Here is a 14108-nt window from a genome sequence, read left to right on the forward strand (position 1 = left end):
TATTTTCTGCTAGAGATTTCTATAGAGCTATTTTATTTACTTTATATTCACTTTACAGAGTAAAGGGAAACTAACTGATGCACGCTAACAGGAAAACTTGCCATTTGAAATAATTTATATATCTGTAGCTTATTAGAGAATAAATACTGATTTTTTTCTTCTCAAAAATAAGTCCACAAATAATTTCAATATGGTCTAAGTAACTCTGAATAAAAATTTTAAATTATTAATATAATTATGTGAAATTTGTTGCTATCATGTAATGTTTCTATAGGATTCAGGCAGCTCCCTGTGGTATAGTTTGTAGAAGCGGCCTGTGTAAACAGCTGGAAACTCTCTCATGGTTATATCAATTTTATCAAACCCTTCCCGGTATCCATAAAGTAACAGCTTAGCTACGTTGCTCGTGATGGGAGTAGCATGTTTTGTCCTGGCAAGCTCGTCCAGGTCCATCCACTCACACCGCAAGCATTCCTGCTGGCAGAAGTTGATGGTGAAGGAGGAGGGCTGCAGGCGACAGATGATGTACATGTCTGACTTCCCAAAGGCTCCAGGGTGTTTGTGTTGCTGTCTTATGCTTAGGATGGACTTGAACTCTGACTTGATGCCAGTCTCTTCAAAAACCTCTCGAATTGCCGTGTCTCCTAGGCAAGGAGAGCAATTGTTTGAATATATACAAGAACATACACTCTTTAAACCTTTTGATCCCAGAATAAACATCTTCTCTTCTGTTTAGCAAGCTTTTCAAAATGCAGAGCTTGTTTGCCTTTCTACACAAGGACAAGCTAACTTTTTGGTCCCTGAACAAAACTAATTGCAAACTACCTTTCTTTTGCATATGCTACAAAAAGATGAAAGAAACTTTCCCTAATACTGTCTCCAGGGTGTAGTTTTGAAATTTGTCTTCTATCTTGCAGTAGAATGTTCTGCATAAGTTTAACATCAAATATATAGAGGCCTTTGGGGGATTGGAAGCCCATTAATACCTAGTGCCTGCAGAACATTTGTGTTTGTAACTTTCACTGCAGTTTTAATTACAAGGCAACTGGCTATAGGGAAAGATACTCATGTGCCATTACTAATGCCTAGGGAGACTGCACTGTACACAGCCCAGGGTGGCCCTTGCAGTCCTCTGGTTTAAAAGTGTTGCAAAGCAAACTCCCTAGGGCAAGTGATTTTTATTATAAGGATCCATTGCACTGAAATGGTCAAAGAAGGTAAACAACTGAGATTGGGCAGAATGCCAAGGCAGGCTATGGTAAGAAAAACTGAACAGAGATTTCATTTAAGCTTTGAGCTTTTCTTTTAGATCAAGTGCCATTTTCTTTTTCTGTTTTAATGTATGTATTTTAAATATGACACTTAAACTAGAAGAAACAGTAGGGCTTGAATCTCAGAAATAAGCAAAGTGCACAGATTATTCTATTTGCATAATCTCCATTATGAAGCTATTCAGATTACTTGTGCAAATCAATTTGTTCTCATTAAAGTTAGCAGTTGTATTTTGTTGCTTCAATAATAGCAGGATTTTCAAGCGTAACACCGCTTAAAATTTGGACTCTTGGGTGAGTTTATAAGACTTCATGTAAGTGATGGAAAAAGAAAAAATTTTTTTTTATTTTATTCATTACTAATTTATCTCTTTGGTAATATTGAAATGCGATGCACAGAACCATAGCATTTATTATGATATTGTTAAGCAGAGGTAGGAGGGGAGCTCTGAGTGACTTGTTTCTTCCTGGTCCTTCTTAATATTTACATCCAGGCTCCATCCATAATCTCACCTGTTACTTGAGGGATGGCTGCTGGTACTCAGAATTGCCCTAGTGAAGCAGTCTCTCATTCTAGTTATTTTCCCTCACTACAAAAGCTCCTCTGGTATCTCTTGGCTCAGATCCTCTTACTCTAAGGGCAAGAGTGTCTGGCTAGGCAACAGTGTTGGGGGTTCTTTAAAAAGCGTGAAGCCATTCCATTGTGCTGAACGTAATTGCGGTGTTGAACAAAGAATTTTGATTTCTATCACTGTTTGACAATGCAGTTGAAATGTGATTCCAGAGTTTGAAAAACTACAAGTCAACTTTCTCCGTGTGTTGAAATAATGAATTGGAATACAAGCTTTCCACACATTGCTATTGGATCACTGCTAAGATAAGGTATGAAACAGATTTTAAGGTATCAGTACTGTTTGTAGAGCTTCTGCATTGCTCTGGGCAGTGTTTTTGTCAAACTTCACTTATTAGAAGAATATATTCCTGTCTGAAGACAGATGTGGGCTAAATAACTGTGAGTTTACCTTTTGAAACTAAGACCTACCTAATAACTGCAGTATAATTTAAGAATTAACCAGTCTGTGGATTGTAGTTTCAGGAGGTGAAATACAAGGACAAAAGCACAATCTTCTATCTCTTCGTACACATCCTTATTCATTCACCTTTGAACCTAAGTGCAGCAGCTGTGTTGAGCATCACTTGTGCTATGCTAGGTAGAAATAGCTGTCCTCAAAACAGCATTGTTTCTTAATGCAGAAGTGCCTTATGTCACCTCAAAGTAGGTGGCCCCAAACATCAGGAACTGCATTTACGCTGGTCCTGTGCCAAGAGCTCTTAGTGTAAGCAAATCAGTGGATGAGGGTGGAAGGAGGCACGTGTATTTATTGCTGTTTTGCACACAAATATTGAAAGCTGGAAATTTTAGATTTTTGCCCAGGACGTCTCTGAGCCCCCTGCCCTGGATTGCAGTGTGAGCTGAGGACTTGCGATTTCAGTTTTACGTTTTATCTGCTGATTATTTAAGTCCTCTGTGCTTCTTACTCTTACTGCAACATAGCCAACAAACCTATGAAAGTTGGCTTTAAGTACTTACAAGAACCTGTGCAAAAATGGAGATGTTATAATGCTTCCCTGCCCTCAATATGATCTCACCCTAACCTTCATGTTATAAGATCGTGTCACTTAATCCATTAGCCATTATTTCAAGGCAGTGAGTAGTCACAGGAGTGGTGTGGGTCACTATGTATTTCAGTGTTAATGTCTTTGTAGTTCCACTGATGTCTGACCTGTTATTGTTGAACTTACCAATGTCTTCACCAGGATTAGACAGACCTCCTGGGAATTTCCATCCACTTACGGTCTGCATTGGAGAAAAAAATATTAATGAAGTATGCAGCCTATTTTGTACTCTGGAATATGAAGGTGACAGTTAACACATTATGTGAACTTGAGGTATTGTAATTACTCTTACAAATGTCAGTAAAGATTTAAGTCGAAACTATTTTTTCTTGCTAATGTGATGATCAGAGACATCTACAGTCTGTATCAAATATTGGAACAAAACATCTACTGACTGAAACAAACTGTCTAACAATCATTAGACAATGTTGCTGCTAGATAACTAGATAGTAGTTGAATATTTTAAAAAGCTGCTATAGACTGTATACTCTTATATTTAATCACTAATGTATCCCACTTCCATGTTTCTGGCTTTTAAAAAAATGTATATATATTTAATCTTACAAACAGGTATGATTTAGTACTGTTCTATACTGCACTGGCTTTAAGATGACTGTGTGTGTCTGTAATAACCATTTTGTGCAACCTGTCACTTGTTTTTATGGAGTTCCAAAACCGAGGCCTTGTGTGTGATTTATGTAAAGAAGCATTTATGGAATTGCAATAAAGTTCAGTACTTAGAACAGAACTGCAGACGTGGTGCTGTAATCGATACTGGTTACAAAGTCCTAGTTCCTACACCTGGCAAATGCACAAAGATCTGCAGGATTTTATTTTACATACCACTTTTTATTCCTTTCCTTAATAAATATGTATATAAGAAGAAGTTAACTAACCTTTAACTAGAAACTAATGCAGAAAAAAATGTATGCTAGCAAAAAAAAAAAAAAGTTGGCTTTCCAGGGATTTTAAGCCCCACTGATTACATTGGAAAATGCTTTTTTCTGGGCACTCATAAAGGGCTTGAATAGGAATTGAGAGTAATAGATTAAAAATAGTGCAGATGGAAAGTACATAGATTTGCTGGCTTTAAGATTTGCTTTCAGATCCTGGAAATCTTGCTGTGTGTGCAGTGGAATTGTCTTTTCATGATGAAACCCAAACAGCTCTTAAAAATCCACAAGCTTCTATCATAAAGCTGCATATAAACTTAAAATTTCTAAACCTTCCAGACCATAATCTGTAATTACCCATTTCGGGGAAGTGGTTCATTTGGGAGGAAGGAGGAGAGAAGAGTGGTGGGACTGGCATTGGCAAATAACTGTCTGAGCCAATTTGCTTGCACTGAGGTAACTGCTTGCTGCACAAGAACTGTATGGGTATTCACACACCTCAGTTTTTATACTTAATTTAAATAAAAAAATAAAAATGAGCTGTAAGGAGAAGAGACAGAAACAATCACTTTTCTCCTTTCAGCTCACCTACTGTAATAACAGCTTTGTTCTACAAAGGTAAGCAGAAACAGCTGACCTGGAATGTCGTCCCACCTTTCAGATGGAGCCAGAGAAAAGTGTGGTGCTGTACTTGGTCCTGTTACATTCAGGGACCAGAGGGTAAGGAAGCAAATTCTGGTGAGTCTAGAACTGGATGTCGAACCTCAACAGAATATCTGATGTCTCACTGTAAAACTGGACGGAGATATTTGCACTTAAAATGGCTGTGGTTGAGCTTTAGCAATAACTCAGTGTTAGCAAGTTAAATCTTAAAAATCTGTTGTCCCATGGAAGCTACTGCTTCCTTTGAAGTTGCAGAATGTGTAGCTTCCATTTTTACTCTTTGAGATCTCTTTTATTTAAGGTACTTATTGAAAGGTCAGCGTGCAGTTTCTCACTGTTACATGCACAGAAATGTTAAGGAAAAACAAATGGAGTATTTGTATTATATACTGTTCTTTTCTTAGAGGCTCTCTGGGATTAGAACCATTTCTGGAGCCTATGCCTTGCATACTGTGTTTATGCTTTAATTGGTAATTATTGAATGAAAGCCTGAAGATCTCGTTGTAGAGAAGTCCTTGAAATTTTACTGTACAGTAAGTACAAATATACAATCAGCAATCTATATGGAACAAGAAAAGGATGCTTTTCTTCCTCCCAATTTGCACTGCAAGTTCAATGAATGAATTTGCCTATGAAAACACATTTTCATTAACTGTTGTGTTACCATGAAGTGATGGTTAACTTGGTTTCCAAGAAAAATTCTTTAGTAGTTATTTCGGGAAAAGCAGAACAATATAGGCAGTGAGATTTTGGCTTAGATTGAATTATAAAGATGATGCAACCCCGTGTACTTCAGTTAGCATGTAGAGATTTTGACTTTTTTTTTCCATGTTAAAACTGCAAATAACCTTGCTGTCCTAGAGATGCTTACTTCATTTGTGAAAGATCCTTTGTCTGTTCAAAGCACAGTGTAAACTAAATGTATTTTAAACAGACTAGCAGAGACAGCTGCAAATGAGCTAGTGAGCTTTATGCACTTCTGTGTTAAAACCTAGGTTAGCTTGATAGTTGCTAGAAGAAATTTGCAGTGATGGATGCTCAGTTACCTCAAGCCACATCACATAACCCACCCGCACCACACTAACACTCTCTGGTTTGGCATCCTCTGTAGTGAGGTCAAGCACTTTGGTTTGTGAGAAATTCACAATCTTTACACCTGCTTTACACAGGTGGTTTACAGGTCATGGCCAACCATGGCATTGCTTATTTAATCCCACAAATATGCCTGGAATTTCAGAAACCAAGCAAAATCACAGTCTCCCAAAATCTGCTTTAAGCTGTGAGTGCTTTCTAGAGATCTGCATGGATCCAAACATAAGCTCAGGTACTCCTGGATCAGTTACAGGAGAAACACAAAACATGAAGCAGAAGGGGTACGGGGTGATGAAGCCAAGAAACAGAGTGAGTTTCTTGGACTCTTCTAACCCATGTGTTGTGGCAGAGGAAGGACAAAGCCAGTGATCTGGTACATCTTCACAGTACTGGGAACTGCAAACTGAATGCTCATCAAGGAGGAAGTAGGTATTCTTTTCTACAGGTATGCTAGTGCCTGGAATACTTACACTGTTGCTTTTTAGTAGTAACCAACTACATTACTTGTCCTTTTTCTACCTATCACGCTTTTTAATCTAATGCACTACTAATGAATGTTAAAAATCGTCAAGTAAGATAAACACAAATGCAATACAAATGAGCATGCATGCACATGCCTGTCTTCATGCTTGTGGACCTTAGCTGGCATCATTCGCCTAAATGAATTTGATGAAAGGAGAAACCATATAAACCTAAATGAACTTCTCTATTTTACAGCCCTGTAGCAAACTTACCTTATTTCTGTCTTGTACAACCAGCACCTTTCCATTGTTTTCATCCAATACAGCACCTATTAGAGAGACAATATTGAAAAAGATGTTGAACAATTTAACGTGTTTTGATGAAGTGTGACAAACCCCTAATGATCGTTAGCAGACCTAAAGAATGCAAGATCAGAATGTCTACAGATAACCCAGCAATGCTGCTTTCTTCAGCAGGAATGTGTAATCTTACTGAAATAAGAGATTTTTTTTCCCCTTATTTTGGCCAAATAGCCAGGATAGGCAAGAACTTTTCTCCAGTGAAATTCATGACAAAACTGCTTACAATGAAGCAGTAAGTGTGTTTTCTGGCTGATAACACTCAAATCTTAATACTTGGGGGGCTGACGTGTACTGCTGAGGAAAAAATTCCAGCAACTGAACGGACTCATACTCCACTGCCCATAAAACAACCGATGACAGTGCACAGTCTCTGATTAACTTGTTAATCAAAGAACCATTGCTCCCAAGTGGAAAAATGATGCTTTCACTTAGAGATTACATTTATTAGAATGTATGAATGAGAAATTCAGCTTTTCCGTGCATCCTCATGCTGAGCCCAGGAATTTCTCCCACAGAATGAGTTTTCCTACTGTTTAAAACCCAAGTGCTTGCATGTCTAAGCATCGTGTCACTCTCATTAGTCATAGTGTAAAAATGTTTTCCCTTTAAAACAGGCATTCTGTCAGATTTTAAAGCTGTGCGCTGTGGTGAGCAGAATAAGTACAGCGGTGCAGCTTACCAGGTCCTTTTCCACATCAGTCATACGTGGGTTTAAAATTAGTGGGTAAAAAGTGCTTCTGGCACTGTACAGCAAGAGGAAGAATATATGGATAGCTCTGTGATGATATGCACATTTAAAATGCTATGGAGAAATATTTCCACAGAAAGGAATCATTAAGATATGAGTGTCCAGCACAAAACATCTTTCTTGAAAAAAAAAAATACATGGTGGAATTATGTGTAGGAGGAATACTTAAAAAATGAAATACTAGTTCTCCTTCAAGATATGTCAAAGGATGTGCTTTAAGAGGGTAGTCACGAATCTGCTTCCCATTATTTGTGACAGTGATCTCATTTCTCTTGTAAATATTTAGCAATGCCCAGGTTCAAGTACTGCACTGATCAAAAGAGGGGGAAAAAAGGGAAGTGGGAGTTTTTGATATATGCTGTGATTGCAGGGATTATTTTCTAGAAAAGCCTTTTTTAGCCTGATGGTTTGGTGAGACACAGGTGGACTGCTGAAGACAGGATGCTGCAGTATGAACCGGACAGGAAGAACTCATTTTTTTTTTCCCCAAAAACTGATGCCCATGAATGTAGTTTCTGGCCATAAAATTCTCTGAGATGCCCAGAATCTCTAAGAGATGACACTTAAATGCAAAGCGAGAAGTAAGAAATAGCACTGATAGGCTTCACTCTCTGGTCTTGTTTTGCCAAGCAAAATTGAGAGTCCCCTGCTGCAGCTCGCTGGGCCACATCTGCTCAGCATCAGTGAGGCCAGGCTCTGCCCATTGGCTCAGATTTTGGTTTTGAGAACTTCCACTCTTGAAATCATCCAGCTCTAGAATGCCTTTCCAGAAAGGCTGATGCTTGAGACTAACCAAGCAGTCACTGGTACAACGCTGATTTCTTTTAACTGCTTTTTGTTGGTAGGTAAGAATCTTATGTTTAAAAGCCCTGAGACAACTTCATAATAAGTAATGGAGGGGAAAAATACCTTCCCTCTGGCAGTTTTATTTACAGTTGATGTAAGCATGTGACAAGATGTTCATAACAGCAGACCGGTTGTCTGGCAAGCACCCCTGAGGGCTTGCTTTATAAACATGACCAAGCAGCAGCAGGTATTGATTTGTAAAACAGCCTGGTGCCTTCTTTTAAATCACTTGTGATTGCATGGACAGCCATGACTACATAAGGCATCCTCCCAGCAGGCTGACCTTCGTGCAGCGGCTCGCTCCATACAGTTCCTTAAGTAAAAGCTTCTTTCCGCTTTAGTCTTCCTTCTCAACTTCTCATGCCATTGCTATGGGGCATATTTACAAATATGTCACTTTCTGGATGGCAGAGAACTTCCCAAGTGCTTTTCAAAAACACTTTGATCATTTCATTCACCAGAAGCTTTCCTGTCCCTTTACATATTTGGAAAATCCTGCCGCCTACGAACGGATGCAGTAAGTTAGCCAGGAGGTGCATCACATATTCCACTATTTCTAAACAATAATGGCCAAACCCTATGAGTAACATTTGCTACTTTCTCTTCTTGGCGATTCTGATCTAGTCTAGCCAATATGGCCTGACCTTGCTTATTCACACCTTTGTCATCTCTTGGCTGGCTGAGGGTAAGGCAGCAGCCCTGGATGTGCCATGTTCACCGCGTAGGAAGCCACAGACAGTACAACAACAGCTGCTGGTCTGCTTGGCAGTGCAGGCTCTGCTGTTTATCTCCAGAATGCTCAAGGGACAAAGCCTTGTCTTTAGCTGGCTGGCCATAGTGCTGAGATGAGGACTCTCAGCAAGTTTGTTTCTCCTTACTGCAGAAGCTATCATAGTGTCATGAAGGTTGGAAAAGACTGCTAAGATCATCTAGTCAACCATCAGCCCATCACCACCATGCCCATTAATCCCTAAGTGGTTATTCTAAAACACAGAGTTCTTTTTGCACAAGAAATAAGAACACCTGGAGTTTGGCACATGCACACTGCTGATGTTAAGTGTGACCGTATTTAAATATTTTGGTATTAGAATAAAATGAGTTAAAAATAGAACAAAATGCTTCTGCTACCCAGGATCTGTTTGATGGGGTAGAAAGATGACAGGTTAAACACATGCCAGGTGCTGTCCACACTGCTTGGTGCGTTCCTGCAGTGTATTCCACATCCACTGATGGTGCATAAAACATAAAAATATTATTGCAGTAATTGCTTTCATATGCAGAAATGTCAGCTTAGTTCACCAAATGCCTTTCTGAGATCTTCACCCGTTAAAAGAATTTTCAGCCATGGATAAGAATGGATAGATTTGAAAAGCAGTAGCACACTATATACATTATCTATTGTGTATTATTTATATATGTGCAAAAACTATGAAATCCCTATCTTCCCATTTATTAAACTGCTGCTTTTCTCAGATATTTCATTTTCTATTTTCACAGAATGTAACTGAAGTGATAAAAAACACAATAGCAAATGATATTTTGAAAGTGCAGGTTTTCCTGCTATAATTTTTCCAAATTGATTTTTCTTACAGAGAGCCTTTCCTGACAACCCACCGGGGCCACAACACTCCCAATGCGTGGTTTTCTTTTAGGCAGCACTTTCAGCTATGCACAACCTACTGCAGAAAAATCCCCTTTCAGTTAGTCATATTTCCTCAAAAATGTGAGAAATAAAAGTGCTAATACGATGCTTTTTTTTTTTTTTTTTTTTTTTTTTTTTGAGAATGCATTATCTTAACTCGAGTTTAATGCCACATATTTTAATGGTGAGATTTTCGTCCACCAGGAAAACATGCTCTAACATGCCCATTGAAAAATCCAGCCTGCCTTCGGCTTCCACGCTGCCCTCTGCTGGCTTTGTAGCCGCAATCTCACACTGACTACAGCACCGCTTAGTAATTGAAGCCATTGCTTTTCGAATGCTCGCTTTCAACCTGGCCTGCTGCCAACAGCCCAGCTCCTGTCACAGCAACTCACAGTCACACAGTCACTCGGCCCCTCGCGGCCAAGACCGAAAAAGTGAGGACATTCAGGGGGAGATGTGCTCTGCCATACTTGCCATATGCCACAACCTGTACCAGGCTGGCATGGCCTGAGCCATCATCACCAGCCTACAAGAAACTGCTGAGTGATGTGTCTGACAGTTGTGTCTGTGGATGATGCTGAGAAGGAAGGCAGAAGCATGCACATTTGATGAGGCTGAGTTCAAACTGACTGTGGTTTTGGCTCTCCATTAGTTCCTTGCACTGTGATGTGTAAGAAATGGGACACTGTCTTCTTGGTCCTGAGTTTCCTTCCTTTTTAGAGCAACCTTTCCAGCAGTGGTTGGGGGGAGGTCTAGATGGGCCTAGGTATTGTCCAGGTGCTTGGGACATAGCCCTGTTACACAGACATGTCAGAGCAGCTTCTGGACTGTGACACTTGTAGCCAACAGCTGCGCTAGCTCCTTAGCAATCACTGCCGCTTCCGTCTGCCCCGTGCACAGACTTTTTCCTCAATTGGAATGGCTGCAGAAATCAGAAGATTGAGAAACGCACAGATGCACTCAGGGCAGATCGGTGGAGCGATCCCACGTTCCTATCGCTGTTCCCACACTTGCTGCCAGCCTTCCCGCGGCAGCTCCGTGCCACTCACCTGCGACTCCCAGTTGGTGGCTGGCGAAGGCGGGCAGCCTGCTGGGCCCCTCGCCCAGCCACCGCGTCAGGGTGGCCGAGCCCGACTCCGCGTGATGGAAGTCAAAGCCCTGCGACGCGGCCACGGCCGCCAGCCCGCTCTGGAGGATGGGAACGTGGAGCCAGACGGCGACCCGGCCTTCCTGCTGCCACTGGGCGACCGAGGCTGGAAGAGAAACGCGGGGCCACCGGTCAGGCCGCAGGCCTGAGAAGTTTAGGACAGACTACCAGCCGGCCGGCTTCCAGTGGCGCGCAAGGTAGGGTTTCTGCAGGGAGGTCTGCGCTCAGGCCCGACGCTCCGGGCCTAATAAATACGTGCCAGGGGGAGGCAGAGCGGCATCAGCAGCGTTACGCTGTAAGCGGCATTAGATTACCGGCAGCGCGGCGCCGCTCTCGCCCGGTCGCGCGCACCCACCTCCCCCGCCCGCGCCGACCCCGTGTCCGCCACTTGCCCCGCAGCCAGCGCCCGAAGGCGGCCCGCTCCCGGCGGCGAGGCCAGCGCAGCTCGGCCAGCTCCACGCTCACCCCGCCATACTTGTCCAGCCGAGGCTGCGGCCCGCCCCGACCCCCCCCCCGCCGCCGGCCCCCGGCCCCGCGCCCCGCGCAGCGCCCGCCACAGCGCCGGCCCCGCCATGGAGCGGCGGGAAGCGGCCGCCCCGGGGGCGGTGCCGGCCTCCGCCTCCGGAAGCACTGCGCGGCGGCCGGCGGGCGGCATGGCCGCCCGGCGAAGAAGCAGGGGACGGCCGGCCCCGGGCGGGAGCTCCCCGCTGGCCGGCGGGGCAGAGGGCGGGCCGCCGCTGCTGCACGTCGCCGAGGCGGTGCAGGCAGGTATGCGGCCCGGACGGTGGGAACGGCCTTGAAGCCGGGATCTGCCGCCCCGAAGCGGCGTCGGCACCGACGGCCTTTCGCTGCGGCAGACGTGAGGTCTGCTTGGTAAACGGCACGCGGGCCCGGCTGCTCACCCGGCCTTCGGTGCCACGGGAACGCGCTCTGTCCGTGCGCGGCCCGTGCTGCTGAGGCGCGGCCTGCGGGCGTGCTCGTGTGGGAGCGCGGGGTGTGCGGCACGTGTCCCGTGTGCAGAGCGGTGATGTGCTTTTCCCGAACCTTGCAGAAGATGACAAAGTCCCCACGATGTTCCGGAGAGCCCTGGCGCAGCTGTCTCTGAACAGCATGAAGGCCGCCAACATCTGCATCGGTCGTCCGGTGCTGCTCACGGCGGCGGGAGGAAAGCAGGAGGTGGGTGAGGCCCCTCCATACTCTGCTCCTCCTTTGGGCAGCCCTCGCGTTTCCGTCCGCTGGTGCTACTCGTACCTTAGCCCTCTGTGGAACCGGGTTGCAGTCTAATCCTCCTTCTTCCTCAGCCCGTGTTTTTATTAATATTGCTTACTTTGGAGAACTGAATGTGGGGCCGCTGACAGCTGTTTGCTTTGCATCTGCTTTGAATGGCATCCTGGCTTCTACCAGAAGTAGTGTTGCCAGCAGGACCAGGGAGATGGTTGTCTCCCCATACTTGTCACTGATGAGGCCATATCTCAGTTACTGTGTTCACTTTTGGGCACTTAACTACAAGAAAGGCATCCATGCCCTACAATATGTCTAGAGAAGGGCAGCAGAGCTGGGAAGGGTCTAGAGCACTTGACTCGCATAAGGCTGAGGGAGCCGCGGTTGTTCAGTCTGGAGAAGAGGAGGCTCTGAGGAGACTTTATGGGCCCTCTACAATTGCCTGACAGGAAGTTGTGGCAAGGTGTTAATTGGCATCAACCTCCTTCTCCCAGTTAACAGTGATGGGATGAGAGGTGATGGCTTCAGGTTGCACCAGGGGAGTTTTGGGTTGGACATTAGGATAAACATCTGAAAGATTGGTGATGTACTTGCACAGGCAAGGGAAGTGATGGAATCATTGTTCCTGGAGGTGTTCAAGAAACGTGTAGATGTGACACTGAGGGACACGGTTTAGTGGGCAGTATTGGTGGTAGGTGGATGGTTGCACTAGATAATCTTAGTCGTCTTTTCCAACCTACGATTCTATGATTCTTCCAGGTCTGCACTGCCTGGCCCACTCCAGGCTTCCCAGGTGGGAAGATTGGGCTGAGTGACACCACACAGAAGAGCCTGAGAGTCAGTGTGGGTGATGCCGTCACCGTGCAGCCCGTGACTGGTGCGGTCATCCAAGCAGAAGAAGTTGCTGTGAAGATGAGGTATGGAATATCTTGTCCCCTACCAATATGCCTACTGCAAGGCATCTGCTTTGTACTGCACACTCTTAAAAGGTGCCATTTTTCTTTCATGCTTGCATGAAATCGGTATGTAAGATCCAAGGGAATGGCATGAGGCTATGTCAGGGGAGGGTCAGGTTGGGTGTTAGGAAGAGGTTCTGCAGCAGAAGGTGGTGGGCATGGAACAGGCTGCCCAGGGTGATTATGGCCCTAAGCTGCCAGAGTTCAAGGAGCAGCACTCTCAGACATATTGTCTGATTTTTGGGTGTTGCTGTATGGATCCAGGAGTTGGAATTGGTAATTCTTACGGGTCCTTTCTAGCTCAGGGTATTGTGCGATTCTTTGAAAATTAAGCATCCACAGATGATTGAAGGACAAAGGCTGAAGTTTAATACCTGGTGGCTAACTGCTGCCTCCTGTGTGGGAAGCAGAGTGGGACAGCTGCAGCGTGAGGAGATCTCAGCTGAGGGAGGATTAGTGCTGTTGTGGAGAGCGAGATTGTGACTGTGTGGGTACGGTGGGTTCTTTAAGCTCCTGAGTCACTTGTAAGGCCCAAGGATGGTCTCTGCACAGTGTTGATGTTAGGTTAGAAAGAACCAGAAGGAGCCTGTGTTGTGGCTGTTGTCATTGGAGGTTGTGCTGCAAGCTGCTTCCTGAGGAGCTCGTGGTGAGAAGTTGTGCCATGGCTGGGGCAGTGGAGGGCTGACAGGCTCGGGAGAGCCCTCAGAGCTTCATCTATGATGTGTGTGGCTTTTACTTATTGGAATGTTTGTTGGTTTTTTTTTAAGTGGAAACTCTCGCAGAAGGGGTTTGGTTTTTTTCCCCTCTGAATTCATCAAGGGTGGAGAGCAGAAAGTGCAGATTAAGGCTGTCTTGAAATTACAAAGGCTTTGAAAAATTAGCCATTTATTGGTCTGCTGAATGACTTCTTATCTTTGTCACTGACTTAACGTTCCGCAGTCAGCATGTGGGTTGATACAGAATCTGGTTATGGTCATTTCCTAAATAAAGCTGTTTTCTAATCACTTTGAAAAGTCTCCTAACACCTGTAATTTCTCTAAGAAAATGAAAAAATCATGTCATTGCAGCTTTTTGCTACTGCTAATTTAGTCCTATAGGAAGTTTGATTTGATATTACAATATTTG

At 44.0% G+C, this 14108-nt stretch overlaps 2 protein-coding genes across 5 annotated transcripts in view; one reads left to right on the plus strand and one right to left on the minus strand.

Annotated features, from left to right (window-relative positions):
- Positions 1-12: 12 nt before the first annotated feature.
- Positions 13-11313, minus strand: NUDT6 (nudix hydrolase 6; the record flags this gene model as incomplete). The annotated part of the gene is made up of 5 exons (XM_052682675.1): positions 13-644; positions 3075-3129; positions 6331-6386; positions 10709-10912; positions 11199-11313. Coding segments are annotated over 5 exons (819 nt in total), but the record flags the coding sequence as incomplete, so codon positions are not given.
- A 141-nt stretch (positions 11314-11454) lies between these two features.
- SPATA5 (spermatogenesis associated 5) overlaps positions 11455-14108 on the plus strand; it is a 179952-nt gene continuing 177298 nt past the window's right edge. For 3 of the 4 annotated variants that reach the window (XM_052682667.1, XM_052682666.1, XM_052682665.1), the window contains exons 1-3: positions 11455-11574; positions 11858-11982; positions 12787-12944. In XM_052682667.1, coding sequence (XP_052538627.1) covers positions 11460-11574; positions 11858-11982; positions 12787-12944 — 398 coding nt within the window. In that variant the 5' untranslated portion in view covers positions 11455-11459. Of the gene's footprint in view, positions 11575-11857; positions 11983-12786; positions 12945-14108 lie in introns of those variants that run through there. The other variant, XM_052682668.1, reaches the window with a different exon arrangement.

This window comes from Tympanuchus pallidicinctus, unplaced genomic scaffold (genome assembly GCF_026119805.1).
Source record: "Tympanuchus pallidicinctus isolate F22 unplaced genomic scaffold, pur_lepc_1.0 scaffold2, whole genome shotgun sequence".
In the NCBI taxonomy this organism is placed as follows: domain Eukaryota; kingdom Metazoa; phylum Chordata; class Aves; order Galliformes; family Phasianidae; genus Tympanuchus; species Tympanuchus pallidicinctus.